General features: G+C 24.7%; 2 protein-coding genes across 3 annotated transcripts in view; one reads left to right on the top strand and one right to left on the bottom strand.

Annotated features, from left to right (window-relative positions):
• The window catches only part of LOC122499936 (Kv channel-interacting protein 1-like), a 464,957-nt gene that overhangs the window by 359,014 nt on the left and 85,569 nt on the right, over window positions 1–20,374 (bottom strand). The gene's annotated exons all lie outside the window — the stretch shown is intronic.
• LOC122499933 overlaps window positions 1–20,374 on the top strand; it is a 29,191-nt gene that overhangs the window by 2,304 nt on the left and 6,513 nt on the right. Inside the window, exon 2 of one of the 2 annotated variants that reach the window (XM_043608533.1) lies at window positions 9,407–9,666. In XM_043608533.1, the coding sequence (XP_043464468.1) occupies window positions 9,407–9,666 (260 nt within the window). The remainder of the gene's footprint in view (window positions 1–9,406; window positions 9,667–20,374) is intronic. The other variant, XM_043608534.1, reaches the window with a different exon arrangement.

The following is a 20,374-nucleotide window of genomic DNA, read 5'->3' as shown; positions in this document are numbered from 1 at the left end:
GAATTAGTTTACAATTTTTCACTAATACAGATTTTAGAGAAATTTATTTAAATATTAGTGAAATATTAAATGAATAAATAAATAAAATAATTAAATAAGTGAATTTAGTAGAAATTTATGCTAATGTCAATCAGTGCAATTAGTAATATTTAATAATTTAAATTAGTACAAAATTGATATTTTTTACTAATTTGCACTAATTTAAATTATCACAATTACTAGTTTACACGAATTTAAATTAGCACAATTGCTAAAAAACGGCAATTAATCGGTAAAATTACTAATTTACACACTGATTTAGATTTTTAAAAACGAATAGGAAAAAATTAAAAATCGACAAAATTTTTTCGATAATTATTAGGGAAATTTGAAGAATAATTAAAGTGACTAAGATGTGAATCCTTTACAGAAAAGATCTTTATCTTCTTTGTTGAAGACAAGAGAGATTGAAGATTCTATTATTGAGATTTTCATCGTGTCTGCGTTGATAGATTTTCCTTCTGCTACCAATGTCCTTTTTCTGTATGGAATTCCTGCTATAAAAAGAGATTCTATCTTTCATTAAAGACTATATACAATCTTTCGTTCTAAACGATCATAATTCTATACTAAATTCTCATCTTGTTCTTGAAGGCTTATCTTCTCTGCAGAATATAAAATATTTATCATTCACCGTTAAATATATATAAAACATTTTTTATTTCGTACAATTTTTTACTTTTTCTTTATTTTTTACTATTTTTATTTCCTACTTGTAGTATTTTTTACTTTTCTCCAGCTTTTTCAATTTTTTTTATTTTGTTCCTTTCGTACTATTTTTTGCTTTTTACTATTTTTTTTACTATTTTTTTACTTTTTTCTATTTTTTTACTTTTTACTATTTTTTACTTTTCTCTACTTTTGACTATTTTTATTTTCGACTTTTCGCCCTTTCTGTTACTTTTCCGTAAGTTGTACTATTTCTTTTTCGTACTTTTCATACTATTTTTGGCATTTTGTTTACTTTTTACTATTTTCTTACTTCAAACTATTTTTTACTTTTCTTTAGCTATACTATTTTTTTTATTTCATTCTTTTCGTACTATTTTTTACTTATTCTACTTTTAACTTTTTTTATTTTCGGTTAAAAAATTTTTTTTTGGGAATAAAACGACAAATTGATTGGCTTAGCACAGTTATTGATGTTTCGGACGTCTTTAAAGAGGATTTAGATATAAATACGTCTTTTGGCGATCGGATGCCGCAGCGGAAATTAGTTGGCGGGCTTTTTAACGGCCGGAAAAGCAGGACTCGTGATTCGATTAATTTATCTCATCAACATTCTCCACCTGTGTTTGATTGCTCACCAGTATAAATTTCTCCGAATGTAACATATGGGATTTGACTCGCACTAATTATAATCCACATAAAAGCCACTTGACTTTTCGTTTATATGATCAAACTCTCTTTATTTTTATTTTCCTCCTTTTTTTCTCAATGAATTATAAAACAGTGATTTGAAATTTTCAAATTCACTTCCATTTTACGAAGTATTTTTTCCTTATTTTAATTATTGATTGATGAATTTATTTATTTATTTCAATCACAGAATTAAAGATAAATAACGAAAAATGTAAAATTAATAAATTAATGAATAAAAAATAAAAGAAAAAACGAAAATAGAAATGAAAATTTAAAAAAATTATATTAAAATTTAAAAAAGTAGAAAATAAAAAATAAACGAAGAGTCGACAAATTAAAAATTAACAAACAAAAAAACAAATGGAAATTTTGTCCGAACTGAATAATTGAAAATCGTAAGAAATAGAATTGAATTTTCTTTAAGAATTTATAAAATCGTGAGCGCAATAATTAACAAATAAAAAATAGTTCTATAAGTATTTTTAATTTCCAAACAGAAAAAATAGTAAATTTCCAAAGTCGATAACTGCTATAAATCGATAAATAATCGACAAAAATGTAACCTACAAAATCACGATTGTAATTATACATTATGTCGTTAAAGCTATTTATGTCTCTTGATTTCACACAGTAGTAGCAAAAAGCAAAAAAAAAAAAAAATTAGTGTATAAACGTCAAGAAATTGAATTTAATCATTTCATTCTCTCAATCTTCAATTATATGACTAATTTACAAAACAAAAAAAAAAAAATACACTCCAGCACTGTTTTATTACGTGAAAAATGAAAAAACCCGTTTTTTTATTAATAATTAAAATGTTCTAACTTGAATTATTTGAACAAAAAAAAAGGAAGATTTTTTTCTTCAGAAAATATCGCATAAATCATCAATTATTGTTCGTTTTGAAAAGTGCAAGGAATCCCCGAGTGTCACAATTGATTTCCTCATATTTATTGTATGTATATATATAAACGCATAAATGTAGTGGGCGAAAAAGCGCTTTTTCTCTGGCAACGTGATTTTTCCCTCCCAGACTCGCACGAGATCTCTCATACAAACTATATATATGATGTCATTGTCGTGCAACTCGAGGAACGTTTCTCTTAGTCATCCTTTTAGTAACGGTTCAATATTTCGATTACATTTTTCAACACAATATTCATTCATCTCGTTCTCAATGAAAAATTGTCCTTGTAAATATTTATCAACTATATATAGTACAACTATATATATATTCATGTATATAGTTGTATACCCTTACCAACTATATCAGTTTATTTATATATTTCTTATTTTCTATATTTTACGAAACATTTAATTTGAACTTTAGTTAAAATTAGAATTACCAGCATTTATCAAATAAATATTTACTTGTATTAAATAATTTTTATTTCAATAAAATAAATTTTTTTCAGTGTTTTTTATTCATTAAAACATTATTTATCAGAATTAGCATTAATTATCAATTAAATATTTACTATTACTACTTAAATATTTTATTTAAGTTAAACCAATTTATTTTAATGTAATTAAAACAGAATAAAATTTGATATAAATAATGTTAATATTATTAATATCGAATTTTATTGTTACTTTTGATTAGGTACTATTTTAACATAAATATAATAATCATAAATAATAATAATATAATTATTAATAAAAAAATAATGTTAATAATATCTATTATTAACGTGATATTAACAATATTAATAATAATTGTAAAAACTGGAAAATACAATAATTATAAATAATAATATAACTATTAATAAAAAATTAATGTTAATAATATTTTTTATCATAGGTAGTGATATTAACAATATTAATAATAATAGTAAAAACTGTAAAAAGTGCCAAGAAAAAGTAAAAATAATGAAAACACTGGAGTAAATATTTAATTTTGGAAATTTATTTTACACTTATCCCAAATCCGATTTTCATTAACTCTGTTCTTTCAATCTCTCCCACCTGTTGAATAAAGTCACAATCCAACAAGTGGTTCTGAATTCTTCAACAAAGTGGAAATTCAATTATATACTATTTATATAAATTTACGTAAAATAATTCTCGTATTATTTTTCACAAAAAAAATTCTAAATTAAATTGAACAAATTGTTTAATTACTCAAATGTATTCTAAACATTCTTCTAAAAATATACTTATAAGTAAATAAATAAGTAAATAAATAACTAAATAACTTATAAGTTTTACTGTAAAAGAAAAAAATTTATTTAAATATTCTATGAAAAAAAATTCCGGGCAAGATTTACCCCTGATGTTTAATAATTACCCCTGTTATAACTGTATGTTACTTATTAATAAAGTAACGAAAAAAAATTTATTTAGTTACAAAATTTTGTTCGAATAAAACCATTTTATTTATAGAATATTTAAAAATGATCAATTTACCTTTTTAAATTTTGAGAATATAAATTTTTATTTAATTGTAGTTAAAACTTAATTGAATTTATATTTAATTGTAATAATATTCTAATTCAATTAAAATTTTTATTGAATTGTTCTTGAATTGCAAATAAAATTGACATTATATTAAATTTTCAATTTTATTGAATTTTAATTGAATTAGAATTCAATTTGTATTTAATTGCGAATCAATTACAATTGAATTGAATTTTTATTGAAATTGTAGTTAAATTACAATTAAAATTGAATTTCTATTGAATTTGCACTTAAATTGGATTTTAATTGAATTATAATTTTTATTGAATTGTAGTAGAATTGAATTTAATTGGATTTTAATTGAATTAGAATTTTTATTGAATTGTAGTAGAATTGAAATTAAAATTTAATTTTTTATTCAATTAAAATTGAATTTCTATTGAATTTGAACTTTAATTGGATTTTAATTGAATTAGAATTTTTATTGAATTGTTGTAGAATTGAAATTAAAATTTAATTTTTTATTCAATTGTAATTCAATTTCTATTGAATTTGCACTTTTACTAAATTTTATTTGCATTTTAATTGAATTTGTATTTAATTGCAATTTAATTGCAATTGAATTTGAATTTTTATTGAATTCTGGTTGAATTGCAAAAAAATATTAACTTTCTATTGAATTTGCACTTTTATTGAATTTTCATTCAAGTAGAATTTTTATTGAATTGTAATTTAATTGAAGTTAAAATTGAAATTGAATTCCTATTGAATTGAAACTGAAATTTTATTGAATTTGCACTTTTACAAAATTTCAATTGTATTTTAATTGAATTTGTCTTTAATTGCAATTCAATTACAATAGAATTGAATTTTTATTGAATTTTGGTTCAATTGCAATTAAGATTAAATTGTAATGGAATTGCAATTTAATTAAAAAATTTTATTGCATCAAATTGTAGTTGAATTTCAATTAAATTTGAATTGCAATTGAATTAATATTGAGTTTTAAAAATTGAACTTTAATTTTCTCAAATTCCTATTTAATTCAAAGTATTTAATTGATTTACAGTTGATTTTGAATTTTCATTTAATTATAGTTAAATTGAAATTAAATTTCCATTGAATTGTAATTGCTTTACAGTTAAATTTGAATTTTTTTGAATTTTAACCGAATATTAAATTAAAATTAATTTAATTTCAATTTTTATTGTATTGTAGTTGACCGAACTGAATTGAAATTGAATTGAAATTAAATTGAAACTGATTTGAAATTGAATCAAAATTGAATTGAAACTGAATTGAAATAGAATTGAAATTGAATTATAATAGAATTCAATTATAATTGACTTGAAATAGAATTGTAATTGATGTGAAATTTATCTGTAATTGAATTATAATTGAATTGAAATAGAATTGCAATTGAATTATAATTGAATTGAAAAAGAAATTAAATCAAAATTAAATTGAAACTGAATTGAAATTGAATCGAAACTGAATCGAAATTGAATTATAATAGAATAGAATTGAATTGAAACTGAATTGGAATTGAATCGAAATTGAATTGAAATGGAATTACAATTGACTTGAATTAGAATTGCAATTCAATTATAATTAAATTAAAAAAGAATTGCAATTAAAATAAAATCCGTTATTCTTGTCTATATAGTTTTGCTTCTAAGGCCCATATTCGACCCATTTTCCATTTTTTTTTTCATTAAGGGATTTAAATAAACCAAAATAATAAATAAATCCGATTTATACATTAGAGATAAATTGGCAGAGACGTGCGCTGCGTGCACGACCTACCGCAACGCATCTTGATCTCGGTTCGAATGGAGAGGGAGTTAAAAACGTGCGGTGGCAAGAGTAGCGGGTTATCGGGGTGAGAGGAAATAAACTTGACGCTGCTAAAAGGTGGGGAATATAATGGGGTATAATTGTCGCAAAGCAATGCGAGGACAGTGCACCATTACTGCATTTTTCTTAGTGTTTCTTGTCTCCTTAACGCGAGAGATGCAACTTCACATGGAGCATCATCCGTATTTCTTTTCGCGCTCTCTTGCACTCTTAGTCGCGCCCGCGCAACTTTTTTTCCCTCTGATTTTAACTCTTTTGCCAACATTATAGTGCCCCGTAGAATTCTCAAGAATTTCACTCTGCAACTCTAGAATTCCACCTCATTTTGACTCTCTAGAGTCTCATTGAGTGGAGTCTCTTTCTCTCTCATCATCATTTTTCACACGCACCTGGAGAATTTTCCAATTTTTCAATCAAAAAAAAAAAAAAATAATTCACTCGAAGAAAATAAATTAAAGCGTTATTATTATTTTATTATTTATTTATTATAATAAATAATAGAAATATTAAAAATTTAAAAATTTAAAAATTCGGTTTAAGAAATCTATTTATTTTCCGGAAAAATTCATTCAAAGAGTCTAAAAAGTTTGAAGGGGATAAAAATATCGAAAAGGAAAGTAAATTAAAAATTGAAATCCGTTATCAAACTATTTAAATTTGATTATAAATAATAAAATTATGAATATTGACGAACATTTTGAGATTCAATATGGAGACACTATTCTCCACCTGCGAACGCCAAGGTCACCGCTAGATGGAATTTACGCTTTCCTGGAATTTCTCCTGCCACCTGGTGGCGACCTTGGCGTTCTCAAGTGGAGAAATTAAACACCATTTTATTCCTTAAAATTTTTTTTTAAATTAATAATTTTGAATAGAAAATATTTAATAATTAATAATTTTCTTTCAAAAAAAGAAAAGTAAAAATAAAAAAAAGATGTGAATAAGTAAATAAATGAAAATATATAAAAAATAGAATAAAAAATATTAAGAAAAAGAATTAGAAAAATTTTTCCGTCTTCTGTAAGACTGTTTATAATAAATAAATTAACAAATAAAAATGTAGAGAAAAGATATTAAAAAAAAAAAATTCTGAATATTCATTTAATTTAATTATTAATTAATTAGTTAATAGTCAATAATAGTAATTTAGTAATTTATAAATAGTAATTAATAATTAAATAGCGACTTCAATTTAACTTTTTTTTTCGTATTAGAAAAAAAATTTCTGTTAAATTCGATTTCCCCTTTAAGGGAACATGGAGTGGAGGGGGGAATTTGCGTGCTAAGATTGTTCATCTTTGGAGAAGAATCGAAGAGGGTTTTTTAAAAGCCTCTCTTTAACATGCGTTAAGTATACGATGCGTCTTCCTTGGGGATTTTTTTTCCTCTTTTAAAAAAGTGTGTGCCGTGCGCGTCCGTTTTGTACGATGATCCACGTGTTTATGTTAAAATTTTCAACACCTCGAAAGCATGGCGCCACCCACTTTTAGCCACTTAGGAGAATAAAGTTATTTACCCCTCTTTTTCATTCTCTCCCCCCATTCGAGATTTTTAATTTTCCAAAATTATTATTCGAAAAAAATCACAATTTTATTTTCATTTCTTTCAATTTTTTTTTATAAATTGCAAACTTGGCAATTTTTTCTATTCTACATTTTATTATTTTACTTCAACATTCTGTCTTTATTTGTTTCGAAATTTGTTTTATTTTTATTTTCTATTTATTTGCTTATAAATTATATTTTTTAATATACAGAAAAAAAATTTATAGACAAAATTTATTTTTTATTTATTTCATTTAAAATTTTTTTGTTATTAAAATTTATTAAAATATAAATTAAAAATTAAAAATAAATTAACATATAAAAATATTGAAAAACCACCAATATTTATCGTCATTAAGAAATAAAATACAATCACACAAAAAAAATACACCGATGAGATATTTTTCCCGTTACATTTTTTTCTTCTCTTCTTTTTTTTTCTCTTCTTAAATTGCAATAAAGTGAAATTACCCGAAAATATTCATGATATGGGATGTTATTCGGAAATAATAATTGAAGAGATGTATACATTTTTTTGATATTCTCTCTGTGTGTATGATTTTACATCGTAAGAATATATGATGAAAGTCGCATTCTCAATGGACTATCAACAATTGGGCGCAGTTTGAAAAAGGGGGATATAAAGGATAAAGAGAGTATATAAAAAGATGATTAAATGCAGAGTACATTTGAGTGTAATCCAGTACGAAATTTGTTGAATTTTGTTGTCGCAAGGCCCCTCATCAAGGGTCGTAACTCCTGAAATGATACGGCCACTTGCGGACGTCTAACTTTGAAATTTCTCTGAGAGGATGTAATTCGCGTCCATTGAGAGGAGGACCAAAAACAGAGCCCGAACGATCATTATATAGGGCGGTTCCAATCGAAATTCTCTATTTTTTTTTCTTTCTCTTTTTATTCTTTTCTTTCTTTTTTTGGCCCTCCAAGTGCACTAATTCTCCCTCCCGGAAGCTTTCATTTTCATCTCACGAGTTTATGTGCGAGTGAATTTTTTTATTCAATTGCAGTTATCTTTGCAATTGAGTGATTTTTTTTCTTTTGATTTTTTTTAACTTTGCATTTCTTTCTTCTTTGCATTTTTTTCTTCTTTTAATTTTTCTCTCTTTTGGTTTTTTTTCTCTTTTGGTGTTTTTTCTACTTTGGGTATTTTTTCTCCTTTCAATTTCTTTCTCTTTTGGTTTTTTTCTCTTTTCGTACTTTTTCTACTCTAAGTATTTTTTCTTCTTTCGGTTTTTGTCTATTTCGATTTTTTCTCCTTTCGTATTTTTCCTTTAGTTTTTTTTTTTGCTTCTTTAAGTTTTTCTCCTTTGCTTTTTTCCCTTTAATTTTTTCTCCTTTGATTTTTTTTCTCTCTATTTTTTCTCTTTTAGTTTTTTTTTCTTTTTTGGGCTTTTCTGTTTTCGATTTATTTTTCTTTTGGTATTTTTCTCTTTTTTCTGCTTTTTTTTCTTCTTTGACTTTTTCATTTTCCGATTTTTCTTCTTTTCACCTTTAATTTTTTTCTTCTTTCGGTTTTTTTCTCTTCTATTTTTTTCGTTTAGTTTATTTTCTTTCTTTGAATTTTTTTTTCGATTTTTTTCGTTTGGTTTATTTTTTTTTGTTAAATTTTTTTCTCTTCGATTTTTTCCCTTTTTGGTTTTTTTCTCCCTCAATTTTTTTCGCCTCTGATTTAATTTTCGTCTTCGATTTTTTTTTAATTCGTCTTCTTTCCTCCTTTGATATTATACTTTCAATTGAGCGTAATTCTTTATGGGCGAAAATTTGGTGCTTAAAGAAGTGCAAATTCCATCTACTATGTACTCTCAACTTATCATTATGAATTGATCTCATACACAGTTATTATCCTTTCGATTCAGGAACTTTCTCCTGTAATTTTTGTTTTTAAACATTTTTTGTAAAAAAAATATTTTTTTTTTTTTTTTATTTCGATCCAATTTCAAAACTGTTTTTTTCGAATAAATTTTCTAAAGTTTACAATAATTAATCACTAGAATTGTAAACAATAATTAAATAATTATAAATAGTAATTAAATAAATAATTACAACAATTAATAATTATTTAAAAATTACAAGGGGGGATTTCTACTATTTTTTTTTTAAATTATAATTTGAATTAATAAAATTTTTTTAATTATTAGTTGCTTTTGAAAGACAATAGTTCTTTCTAATCAAATTAAGTTTAGTTCTGTTTGTTGTAGGGCTAGCCAGCCTACTATTTGCCTTCCTCGTCATATCGGTGAACGGCGCTCCAATGAGCCTTGGGGAAAAGAGGATGACTTCACAGGAAAAGTGGCGGTCACCTTGTGGTGAAGCTGGTCAAGCGTCCGTCGACTATGAGGGCGATCAGGACGTCGAACAAATAAGTGACAAACAACTTATGGTTCAAATTTCCATGCAAGCAAGAACTGCCCTGCTGCATGCCGAACTCTTTTTAGGAACTTATGTGAGTACCCATTTTATTTAACAAATAATTATACATATTTCTCCTACTAATTAGAATAATATCAATTTTTCAAAATAAATTTTTATATTTTAAACGATATTTACCCCTACTAATTAGGATAATTATTTTAAGGGATTTTTTTCAAGTCAAATTTATATTTAATCGATGTTTATTGTTTATTCCTACTAATTAACATAATTGTTAAAATATTTTTAGTAGAAATCTAGAAATAAGAAAAGGGGGAAAGAGATAAAAATAGGAAGAAAAAAAAATAGGGGAGAGAAAATAAAGAAACCAAAAATAGGGAGGGACAAAATACAGACAGAAAAAAATATGTAGAAAATAAGGGGAAAGAAAAAATAGAGAAAGTGAAAAAAATAGGTAGAAAATAGGGAGAGAAAAAAATGAAAAAATAGGGAAAGAAAGAAAAAAATATGGAGAGGGAAAATAGTTACAAAAATAGAGGAAAAATAGGGAGAGAAAGAAAAAGGTGAGTAAAAATACAGAAAGAGAGGAAATATAGGGAGAGAGAAAAATAAAGAAAAAAAGGAAATACAGAAAGAGAAAAAATAGAGGAAGAAGGAAAAAATAGGGAATAAGAAAATAGAGAATAGAAGAAAAAATAGGAAAATAAAAAATACAGAAAGAGAGAAAAATAAAAAAAAAATATGGAGAGCATCAAATAGGAAGAGAAAAAATGAAGGAAGATAGAAAAAATAGGGATATAAAATAGAGATAGGAACAAAAAATAGGAAGAGAGAAAAAATAGAGAGGTAAAAATAAAAAGAGAGAAAAAATAGAGAGGTAAAAATAGAAAGAGAGGGAAAATAAGGAGAGAGAGAAAATAGGGAGAGAAAAAAATAAAGAAAGAAACAAATAGAAAAAGAAAAAATAGAGAAAGAAGGGAAAAATAGGAAGAGAAAATTAGGAAGAAAGAAATAGGAAGACAGAAAAAATAGGGACAGAGAAAATAGATAGACAGGAATAAAGAGCACCAAATCGCAAAAAAAAGTGGGAGAAAAAAAATGGTTTGCTTGATTATAAGACGTTGAGAGTTGAGTCGGCGCTTTTGTCTATATTCGTGACCCGAGAAATGATCATAAAGACGAAAAGTATAAGAATCCTATATTTCTTCGCGTGCTTGGTCACCGGAAATGATACCCTCTCTCTCTCTCTCTCTCTCTCTCTTTTTTTCTCTATCCAAGTGTGGATATTCGAACACACGTTTATTGTTAATCTGACGTATATATCAATGCGAGTTCGCGACGTCCTTACCTGCCCGCCTGATATATCACTGGAACACCCACGGAATTACTAATTCAATTAAGTTTTGATCTGCCGTCAACCGAAATAAGCTGGGTCGCATTCCCTCCCATTGTTTCACTGTACCATTTATCTCCGAATTAAAATTAAACATTCATTATCTTCGAATTAAAATTAAAAATTCAATATTTCCGAATTTTTAATAATTGGAAGGTTGTATTAAAAATTAGGTTTCGAAAATTCGGAGTTGATATTAAAATATTTATCGAATTTCAAAAAAAGTATTTTTATTTATTTATTTCTAAATTATTTATTTATTTGTCAATTCAATTAAAATATAAAAATTTGAAACTTGATATTAAAATATTTATCGCGTCCTGAAAGATTTTAAATAAAAAATAATTCGATCATTTAAATCAAAATTTTTCGTTGAATCAAATAAATATTTAGTTAGGAATAAAAAATTGTTAGTATTGCAATAAAATATAGATATTTGATTAGTCCGGCCAAAGTTTGATTATTTCAAATAAATTTTTCTCTGGAGTGTAGAATCACCCGACCGATTTTTGTCGAAAATAATTTTTAGTTAATTATTTTTTGTTTATTTGATTTTTTATTTATTCTATAACAAATAAATTATTATTATGTAAATAAATTATTTTTATTATACAAACAAATTATTATTATTATATAAACAAATTATATTATTATTATATAAACAAATTATTATTATTATATAAATAAATTTGAATTCCATTTGAATTGAAAATAATTTTTGAATTCAAATGAAAACATTTTTTCTGATTAAATATTTAAATAAAAAATTCCACTAAAATAAATTCTAGTTGGGTCTCTCGAATTTATACAAAAAAAAGTAAATAAAAATAAACTACATTGACAAGAGCGTTAAACTTTTTAAACTTTTGAATACAAAATTTAGAAGATGTGTGATTCCGAAAAGAAATAACAGTTAGATTTCAACGTCTCTATTTGCGAATTATTTCTTGTACTCATTTTGCACATGGATCATCGCTTTTCCCCTTTCTTTCTATCTATCTTCTCTCTTTTTTCTTCTTCTTCTTCTTTTTTTTCAAAAAGGAGACAATTTTACCGCCGTGAAATTTTTTTATGTAAATATTTATAAAAAAAACAAAGAAAAAAAGGATAGATTATATCGTGGGATCATTTGCTAGATAAGGTAATATGGTTATGTGTAAGCAAAAGCATTTTGGGTCTAGTCACGCATTAGGCAAAATTTCATCCATATAATTATGATGGAAAAGCATACTCTCACGTAGATGAGACTCTTTCGGAATATTCAATGATCATTAGATCTTTCATTATTATATATATTCATTTTGTAGTCATTTTGGACCACGTGGAAGTTATTGCACATACGGATTAGAGGAAATCATTTTTTTTCTTCTTTATTTGTATAAATGTGAATTTTAATTATGGAGAAAAAATGCAGAAATTGTTTTCACTTCTTCGATTCAATTAATGTCCGAGGTACTTATAAAGCGAACGAGACAGAAAAAGAAAACCGCAGTTCTTATTGTGGTTGAAGATGAAATTTTAGCTGATGGATAAAGAAAGAAAGCCACTAATGGTACTACTTCTTAAACTGAGAATTTAAATATCAATTTATTTAGAGAAAAAATTAATGTTTTGCCAAAAAATAAACCGAAAAAGTTAGAACATAAAAATAGCATAATTTTAATTTTGCTAAACTTTTTCGTTTTATTTTTTGGCAAAGAATTAATTTTTTTAGTATAAATTGAAAATCGCATTTATATTAATTGTTAAACTTTCTGGATTCATTGTGTGATTATAAATATGATTCAATATGGAGATTCTGTTCACCTGCGAACGCCAAGGTCACCGTCAGATGGCAGTTGTGTTGACAAAACTAGATTCTGCGCCATCTGGTGACGATCTTGGCGTTCTCAAGTGAAAAAGGCTTGAAGTTTACAAAATACTTAAAAATACTCCAAACAAATTGAAAATAATACAGAAATTCTTTGAAAAAAATTTAAATTCCAAAACAAAAAATATAAATAGACAAAATGCTCCAAATTAAAAAAAGAAAAACTTCCTTCTCCAGCACCTCGTCAACAAAGAAAAAGAGAACAAATTCAAAAACTAGATTCACTTTCAATGAGGACATTAAAAAAAAAGAAGAAAATTAAAAAAGAGAAGAACACTTATATTTTATTTCAAGGTTCCTCAATGTGCGGTATTATTAAAATTTCCCAAGATCTCTCAAAAGAAATGAAAGATTGAAGTGACGCATATATTCTTTCGTAGGAAAGTAAAATGGCATTCTTTCTTAAAAACAAGTTGACATTTTTAACTGTAAATGTACGTGACACTATTCCTTATCAGACAAAACAATAGAAATGTATATAAAAAAAAATTGTCGTGGGATTTTTGCACCTTTCAGTTCAAAACATATATATAAATTCTCCAACCCTATTTATATATATTTCAAACCAAGCAGCATTCATTGTATCTTACATCATCATACAACTGATGATGATGATATTGGAGATGAGGATGTTTTCTAACTCAGCGCATATTACAATAACACACCGAACAATTTTCTATATTTGAAACACATTATAAAGAATCCGCGTGAGAAAAAAAATTTCAAATGTTGATAAGAGGGAAAATTAAAAAAAAAATCTTCGCTCTACAGCATCAAGTAATCAAGATCGTGAGATCTTGATTACTTGATGCTGTAGAGCGAAGATTTTTTTTTTCAACTGCACAGGTGCGAGAACTTGACTGATATCGAAAGGCGACACACTGTCTGTGCTGGTCCAATGACGTCATTATCGTCTATCGTTTCTTGAAACAAAGACAGAGGGTTTTATTCAAGAGAGAGAAAGTGCCAAATATTCTGATAAAAATTAATAAAAAAAAAAAATTATACATGTGTTCGTATGTATGCGAATAATCTTTTCCGATGTTCGAAAATAGAATCGAGTGGTTGATTTTTAATTTTAGAGGCACTAGAAAAATGTTCTCTCGGACACAAATATAAAATATGTCGATAAAATTTTGTATAATATTCATGTTTAGATAAAATTGAGCATAAAAATATGAGAGTCGATGCATTTTGTTCTTGGGATCAATTAGGATCGATTTTTACGAGGTCCAATAAAAATGAGACTTGGTTGATAATTCTTACTATTCTTTTTTTACTAAAATGTTCAGTAATTTTTAACTGATTCAAATTTAGAGAGTTAATAATTTTCAATATTAATTTGATTTTTCTAATTCAAAATGACAATTGAATAACAATTTTTGAAAATAGTTAATAAATAAATAATTAATTAGTTTATCTTTATCGTTCGAGATTTTTTATAAAACAAGGTTAATAAAAAATTAATAAAAAATAATAAGTAATGATAAATAATTAATAACGTGAGATCGGAAGTAAAAATAATGGATTCTTGACGAGAGTGAATGTATATATAAAAAAGCAAAGTGAATTTTCTGCATGAGGCGAAGAAAAGAATGCCATGTGTGTGTGTCTATAAGCAAAGGGGATCGTAAAATATCGGAAGCGAAGGATTCCAATAAATCAGAATCGGAAGCTGCCCCACCTCAATTGAAGGCACCTACCAACATTGAAACATTTCCTGCATACTAATACACCGCAGACCGGATACGATCAACGACAACTCGCCTTGATGCGCGGCTACACGACAATAAGCATCGAGCATTCTAACATTTTCTTCAAAAATCGCATTTTTTTTATTCGTCTATTTATAGTCTAGATTTTTGATTTGGAACTTTTAATATCAAAATCGATATTTTTGGTAGTGATAAAGGTAGTAAAAAATTTACTATTAAGAAACTTTTCTAGTAAAAGATTTAGTAGTAAGAAACTGAAAGGGATTTTGTAGAAAAAGATTTAGTGGCAAAAAACGTGGTAGTAAAAAATTGAGTAGTAAGAAACTTTTTAGTAAACGATTCAGTAGGAAAAAACGTTATAATACAAAATTTAGTAGTAAGAAACTTTGTAGTAAAAAATTTATTAGTAAAAAACTCGACAGTAGAAAATTTAGTAGTAAAATACTTGGTAGTGAAATCTGTAGTAAGAAACTAGTAACAGTAGCAGCCACAATTTATCATGATTCAATATCATCATCATCATGATTATCATCAATCATAAAAGAGATTATAAGTAATGATACACTCGAACTTCTATAATTGCCAATTTTACACAATCGCAGTCGATGATATTTATAGTTGCATAAAGCAATAGTCAAACATTTCCAAAAATTTTAATTTTCAACAGAAATTTCCAATTCCAAAATGGTAACAAGTGATTAAAAATTATCCAAAAGAATCAAAAAATTCAAATGGATAAAAATTATTCCAAACGATTCGATTCGAAAATTTAAATAATCGAAAATTGAAATTATAAAGAAAGGAAAGAAGAGGATAAAGAGAGAAAGAGAAAAAGAGAGAAAGAGAAAAATGAAGATTGAGAGAGAGGCAGGAATAGAGGAAGAAGAGGCTAATTGATTTTGACGGGTCCTTCACTACACTCGGTTACCTACAATCCAGCCTACTTCCTGCCATCGGTCGAAACTTCGAAGCACCGACGTTGTTTTACGATTATATTCTCTGTGTGGTCAAGGAAAAAAAAGAAGGACAGAAAAGAAGTGCGAGGAAGATTTTTTACGAGCCACCAAAACTGGTCTCCGGTCCCTTAAATTCTCTCCTATCTTATAAAACTATAACAATATCATAATATTTAATCCGCTTCTCTAATCATATTAATAAAAAAAAGAAGAAGAAAACCATTTAAAATCTTTCACGAAGCGTTAAGTTATTAAATTATCATGCTCATCTGATGTTGAATACTATATTTATTTATGTACATTATTAATTTTCTTTTTCCCAAATCGAAATTCATACAGTGATGAATTTTATTATCTCCCAATATTTTACTCTCATCATCGCTCTTTTATAACGAAATTTATTCAAGAATTAGAAAATTATCAAATAGGTGTCTATTTGAAAACTGAATTTAAATCGTATTGAATAATTTTTTTTACTTGAATTAATTTTTAAACGGAAATTTTTTCATACTTCTGTTTCCTTTTTTTGTAGTGACTTCACTAATTCAAGTAAAAATTGAGTCACTACAAGGAGGGAAAAATTTTATTTGGACCAAAATTTATCTTAGAAATCTTTTAAATAGTTAAATTTTTTTAAATAAAAAATTTATTCAGCAGAAATATTTATTTGGTTCAAGTAAACATTGAACCAAGTAAAATTTACTCTCTAAATCCAAATTTGAATCAGCTTAAGATTAAAAAATTCTACTAACAACTAAAAATTAATCAAAATCCTTATAGCTAATTAACAATTCAGATCCTAAGGGCTAAATAAATTTCAAAGAAAAGTAAGTTTGCAAAATTATACGAAAAACCAAACATTAATAACAATTTTCATGTATTTATTTAGAAAAAGAAAAAAAAATTGCTAATTCAAACACATCGTAAATTCATACAAATAATAAGTGGTTATATTCGTTTTGTCGGGAACACCAAAGAGAAATCGGATTGGATCTTATTAATAAGTAAATGCTTATGATGTAAGGTCAAACGAATGACCACACAGCGGTACTTTAGCTCTACCAGCGCCAAAAAAAAAAGAAAAAAAGAAACGAGAGAAAAAAAAGGTTAACAACACGAACGAATTCTGTCTTTGGTGTTTCACAATAAGTTAGAAGGTAGATGAACAGATTATTATCCATCATCAAACAGGTTTGATAAAAGAAGAAATACCGAAAAAGCAAAAGGAAGGCACGCGTGCGAAAAGAAGCTACTATACTTAGTCAATCTTATAAATATATACAAGAAACTTAGAAACACGGTAGAAAAGACTAATCAAATTATTCTTTTTTAATTGGAAACAAGCGTAGGTCCTTGTCTACACACGAATAAATTGAAGATGTGTTTCATTAATTAACTGAATTGCACATTTCAATTAATGTGAAACATTGTACGATTTTATTTTAAATTCGATATTTTATTCACAGTAAATCGTGAGGTATTAAAAAGTGTTGCAGATTAAATTAACACCAAAAAAAAAGATTAAAATAATCAATTTTGGTGTTATTTTTTACAATGAATGAAATTTTAGTTTATTAAATTTTTTTATAACTATAAAACATGAAGATATCGATAACTCCGAGTCTTCGACTCGGAGTCATCGATTTCTTCATATTTTATAATAATTAAAGATGACCAAGTAATAAAATCATTATTTTATATTATAAGAATATTATACTTCTTCAAAATTATTTTCATTATTTCAATTCAATTATTATTTTCAACAATTTTTAACTACAATTTTACTTTATATCTATTATTTTTAATAATTTTCGAAACAATTCTTTGGCAATTTTCAAATCCATTTGTTTACAATATTCAATTTCACGAAATTTCAATTATTCCTAAATTCTTTAATTAAATGCATATTAGAAAATAAAAACTTCAAATAATACATAAAAGAAAATTCAATTAAACTTTTTCGAAAAAATTAATTTCAAAATTCAATTATTTCTAAAAATTCACGCTATATTGCTTTTAATATTTAATTATAATCTAAAATTTTAACTGAAATTCATTTTTATGAAATGATAATCAATTTTTATTAGAAAATTCTACAAGAATTTAATTATTTAAATGCAAAAGTAAATAATTTATTGAATAATTGAATATTTCTGAAAATTCAATTCTCATAAAGAATTTTAGTAACAAATTTGTAAATAATTGAATTCTTTTTGTCGAATTTTATTAAAACTTGCATGAACATAATTACTTTTTTCAAGGAATTTTATTATAATTGTATGAAAAATAATTGAAACACTGCGATGAGTTTTATGAGAATTTTCAAATTTATTCCTTTTCAATTCAATTTTACAAAATTTCAATTATTCGCAAATTCTGCAATTATATATTATATTGAAAAATAAAAACTTGAAATAATTTCAATAAAAATCCTATTAAACTTTTAAAAAGATTTAATTGTACAAAATTTTTTGGCAAAAATATGAAAAATTATGAATTTCAATGATTTTAGTTTGAAACTTTTTTAAAATTTAATAATTTCTAAAAATCCACGTTATAAAGCTTTTAATATTTAATTATAATCTAAAATTTTAACTGCAATTAATTTTTAAAACCATTTTTATCTGTAAATTCTACGAGAATTCAATTATTTAAATACAAAAATAAATATTTTATTAATTTCACGTTTCTTGAAATTATATTCTCATAAAAAATGTTATGAACAAATTTTTTAAATCATTAAATTCTTTGGACAAATGTTAATAAAATTTTTAAGAATAATTACATTTTTCGAGTAATTCGATTAAAATTGCATTAAAAATAATTGAAATCCTAAAAGAATTTTATTATTTGTAAAAATAATTGAATCCCTGTAGAAATGTTATTATATATGAAAATAATTGAATTCTTGCGAACGATTTTATTACAATTTTCTAAAAAATAATTTAATTTCCAAGAAGAAATTTATTACTTTTAAAAATAATTGAATTCTTTTGATGAATATTGTTATTTATGAAAATAATTGAATTTCGCAAATAATTTTATTAACATGCCTCAAAATAATTGAATTTTCGGAAACAATTTTATTATTTAACGACATAATTGAATTCTTTCCAAGAATTATTTATGTAAATAATTGAATTCCTGTGAAGAATTTTATTAAAAATCTAAAAGAATAATTGAATTATTTAAATATAATTTTATTAAAATTGTATTTAAAATAATTGATTTCTTTTGAACAATTTTATTAAATTATTTGAAAATAATTGAATTCCTGTGAAAAATTATAATTCTTTTGAAAATAATTAAATTCCTTGAAAACATTTAATTATTTCAAAAAAATTTTATTAAAATTTAATTATTTTAAAATAATTGATTTCTTTGGAAGAATTTTATTAAAATATTTGAAAATAATTGAAATCTTGTGATTTCTTATATTTTTATAAATGATTGAATTTTTCCAAAGAATTGTAATATTTAATTATAATCTAAAATTTTAACTGAAATTCATTTTTAAAACCATTTTTATTAGTAAATTCTACGAGAATTCAATTATTTAAAAATACAAAAATAAATAATTTATTAATTTCATGTTTCTTGAAATTAAATTCTCATAAAAAATGTTATCAACAAATTTTTTAAATCATTAAATTCTTTGGACAAATTTTAATAAAATTTTTAAGAATAATTACATTTTTCGAGGAATTTGATTAAAATTGCATTAAAAATAATTGAAATTCTACAATGAGTTTTATTATTTATGAAAATAATTTAATTCCTAAAAGAATTTTATTATTTATAAAAATAATTGAATTCCTGTAGAAATGTTATTATTTATGAAAATAATTGAATTATTGCGAAGAAATTTATAAAAAAATTTGGAAAATAATTGAATTCGTGTAAAAATTTTTATTATTTATGAAAATAATTGAATGTTTGCGTAGAATTTTATTCAATTTTTTTTTAATAATGAAATTCTTTTGGAAAATTTTATTGACAGGAATTTGATTTTTTTAAATTTTTGAACACAATTGAATTTAGTAACTATGTTACGAAGTTAGTTACTAAGTTAGTTGGTAAGTTAGTAACTAACTTACTAACTTACTATTCTCCCTGGAGAAGCTGAATTGGTTGAATTTTTACAAATCGTTAACTTTGGTGTTTTATTTAAAGTAAAATTTCATTCATAGTTAAAAATAACACCAAAATAGATTATTTTAATCCTTTCTGGTGTTAATTTAATCCTAGAGGGATTAAACTGTTGCAGATTATTTTAATCAATTCTGGTGTTATTTTACCACTTCACGTTTTACTGTGTTGTAGGAACAAAATTTATTATTTTGTTATTTATTACTAGATTTATTTTTATTTTACTTACTTTTATTTTTATTTTGAAATTTACTACTTCTATTTTTAAATTTAATTCTTTAGAACTATTTAACACTATCAGTAGTTCGAAGCATTATTTACTGGGAACCACGATTAATTGAAGTTATCACTAGTGCAGGCCACTATTAATTTTAGTTATCACTACTATCTGTCATTATTAATTTTTGGTACCAATAGTTCCAAGCATTGTCTACTCGGAACCAAAATTAATATCAGTTATGAATAGTTTGAACCTTTACTAGGAACCAACTATTAACCAAAGTCATCACTAGTACAGGCCACTATTAATTAAAAAAAAATTAACATTAGTGCCAATTATCACTAGTAATTTTGATCAATTCCAGTAAAATTAATAATAACTATCCATTAGTTCAAACCATTATCTATTAAGACCTATTATTAATTAAAGTCATCACAATAGTACAGGTACTGTATAGTACAAGCATATTTGAATCTGC

This window comes from Leptopilina heterotoma, unplaced genomic scaffold (genome assembly GCF_015476425.1).
Source record: "Leptopilina heterotoma isolate Lh14 unplaced genomic scaffold, ASM1547642v1 Lhet_18, whole genome shotgun sequence".
Taxonomy (NCBI): domain Eukaryota; kingdom Metazoa; phylum Arthropoda; class Insecta; order Hymenoptera; family Figitidae; genus Leptopilina; species Leptopilina heterotoma.
This window is presented reverse-complemented; position numbering and strand designations above follow the sequence as displayed.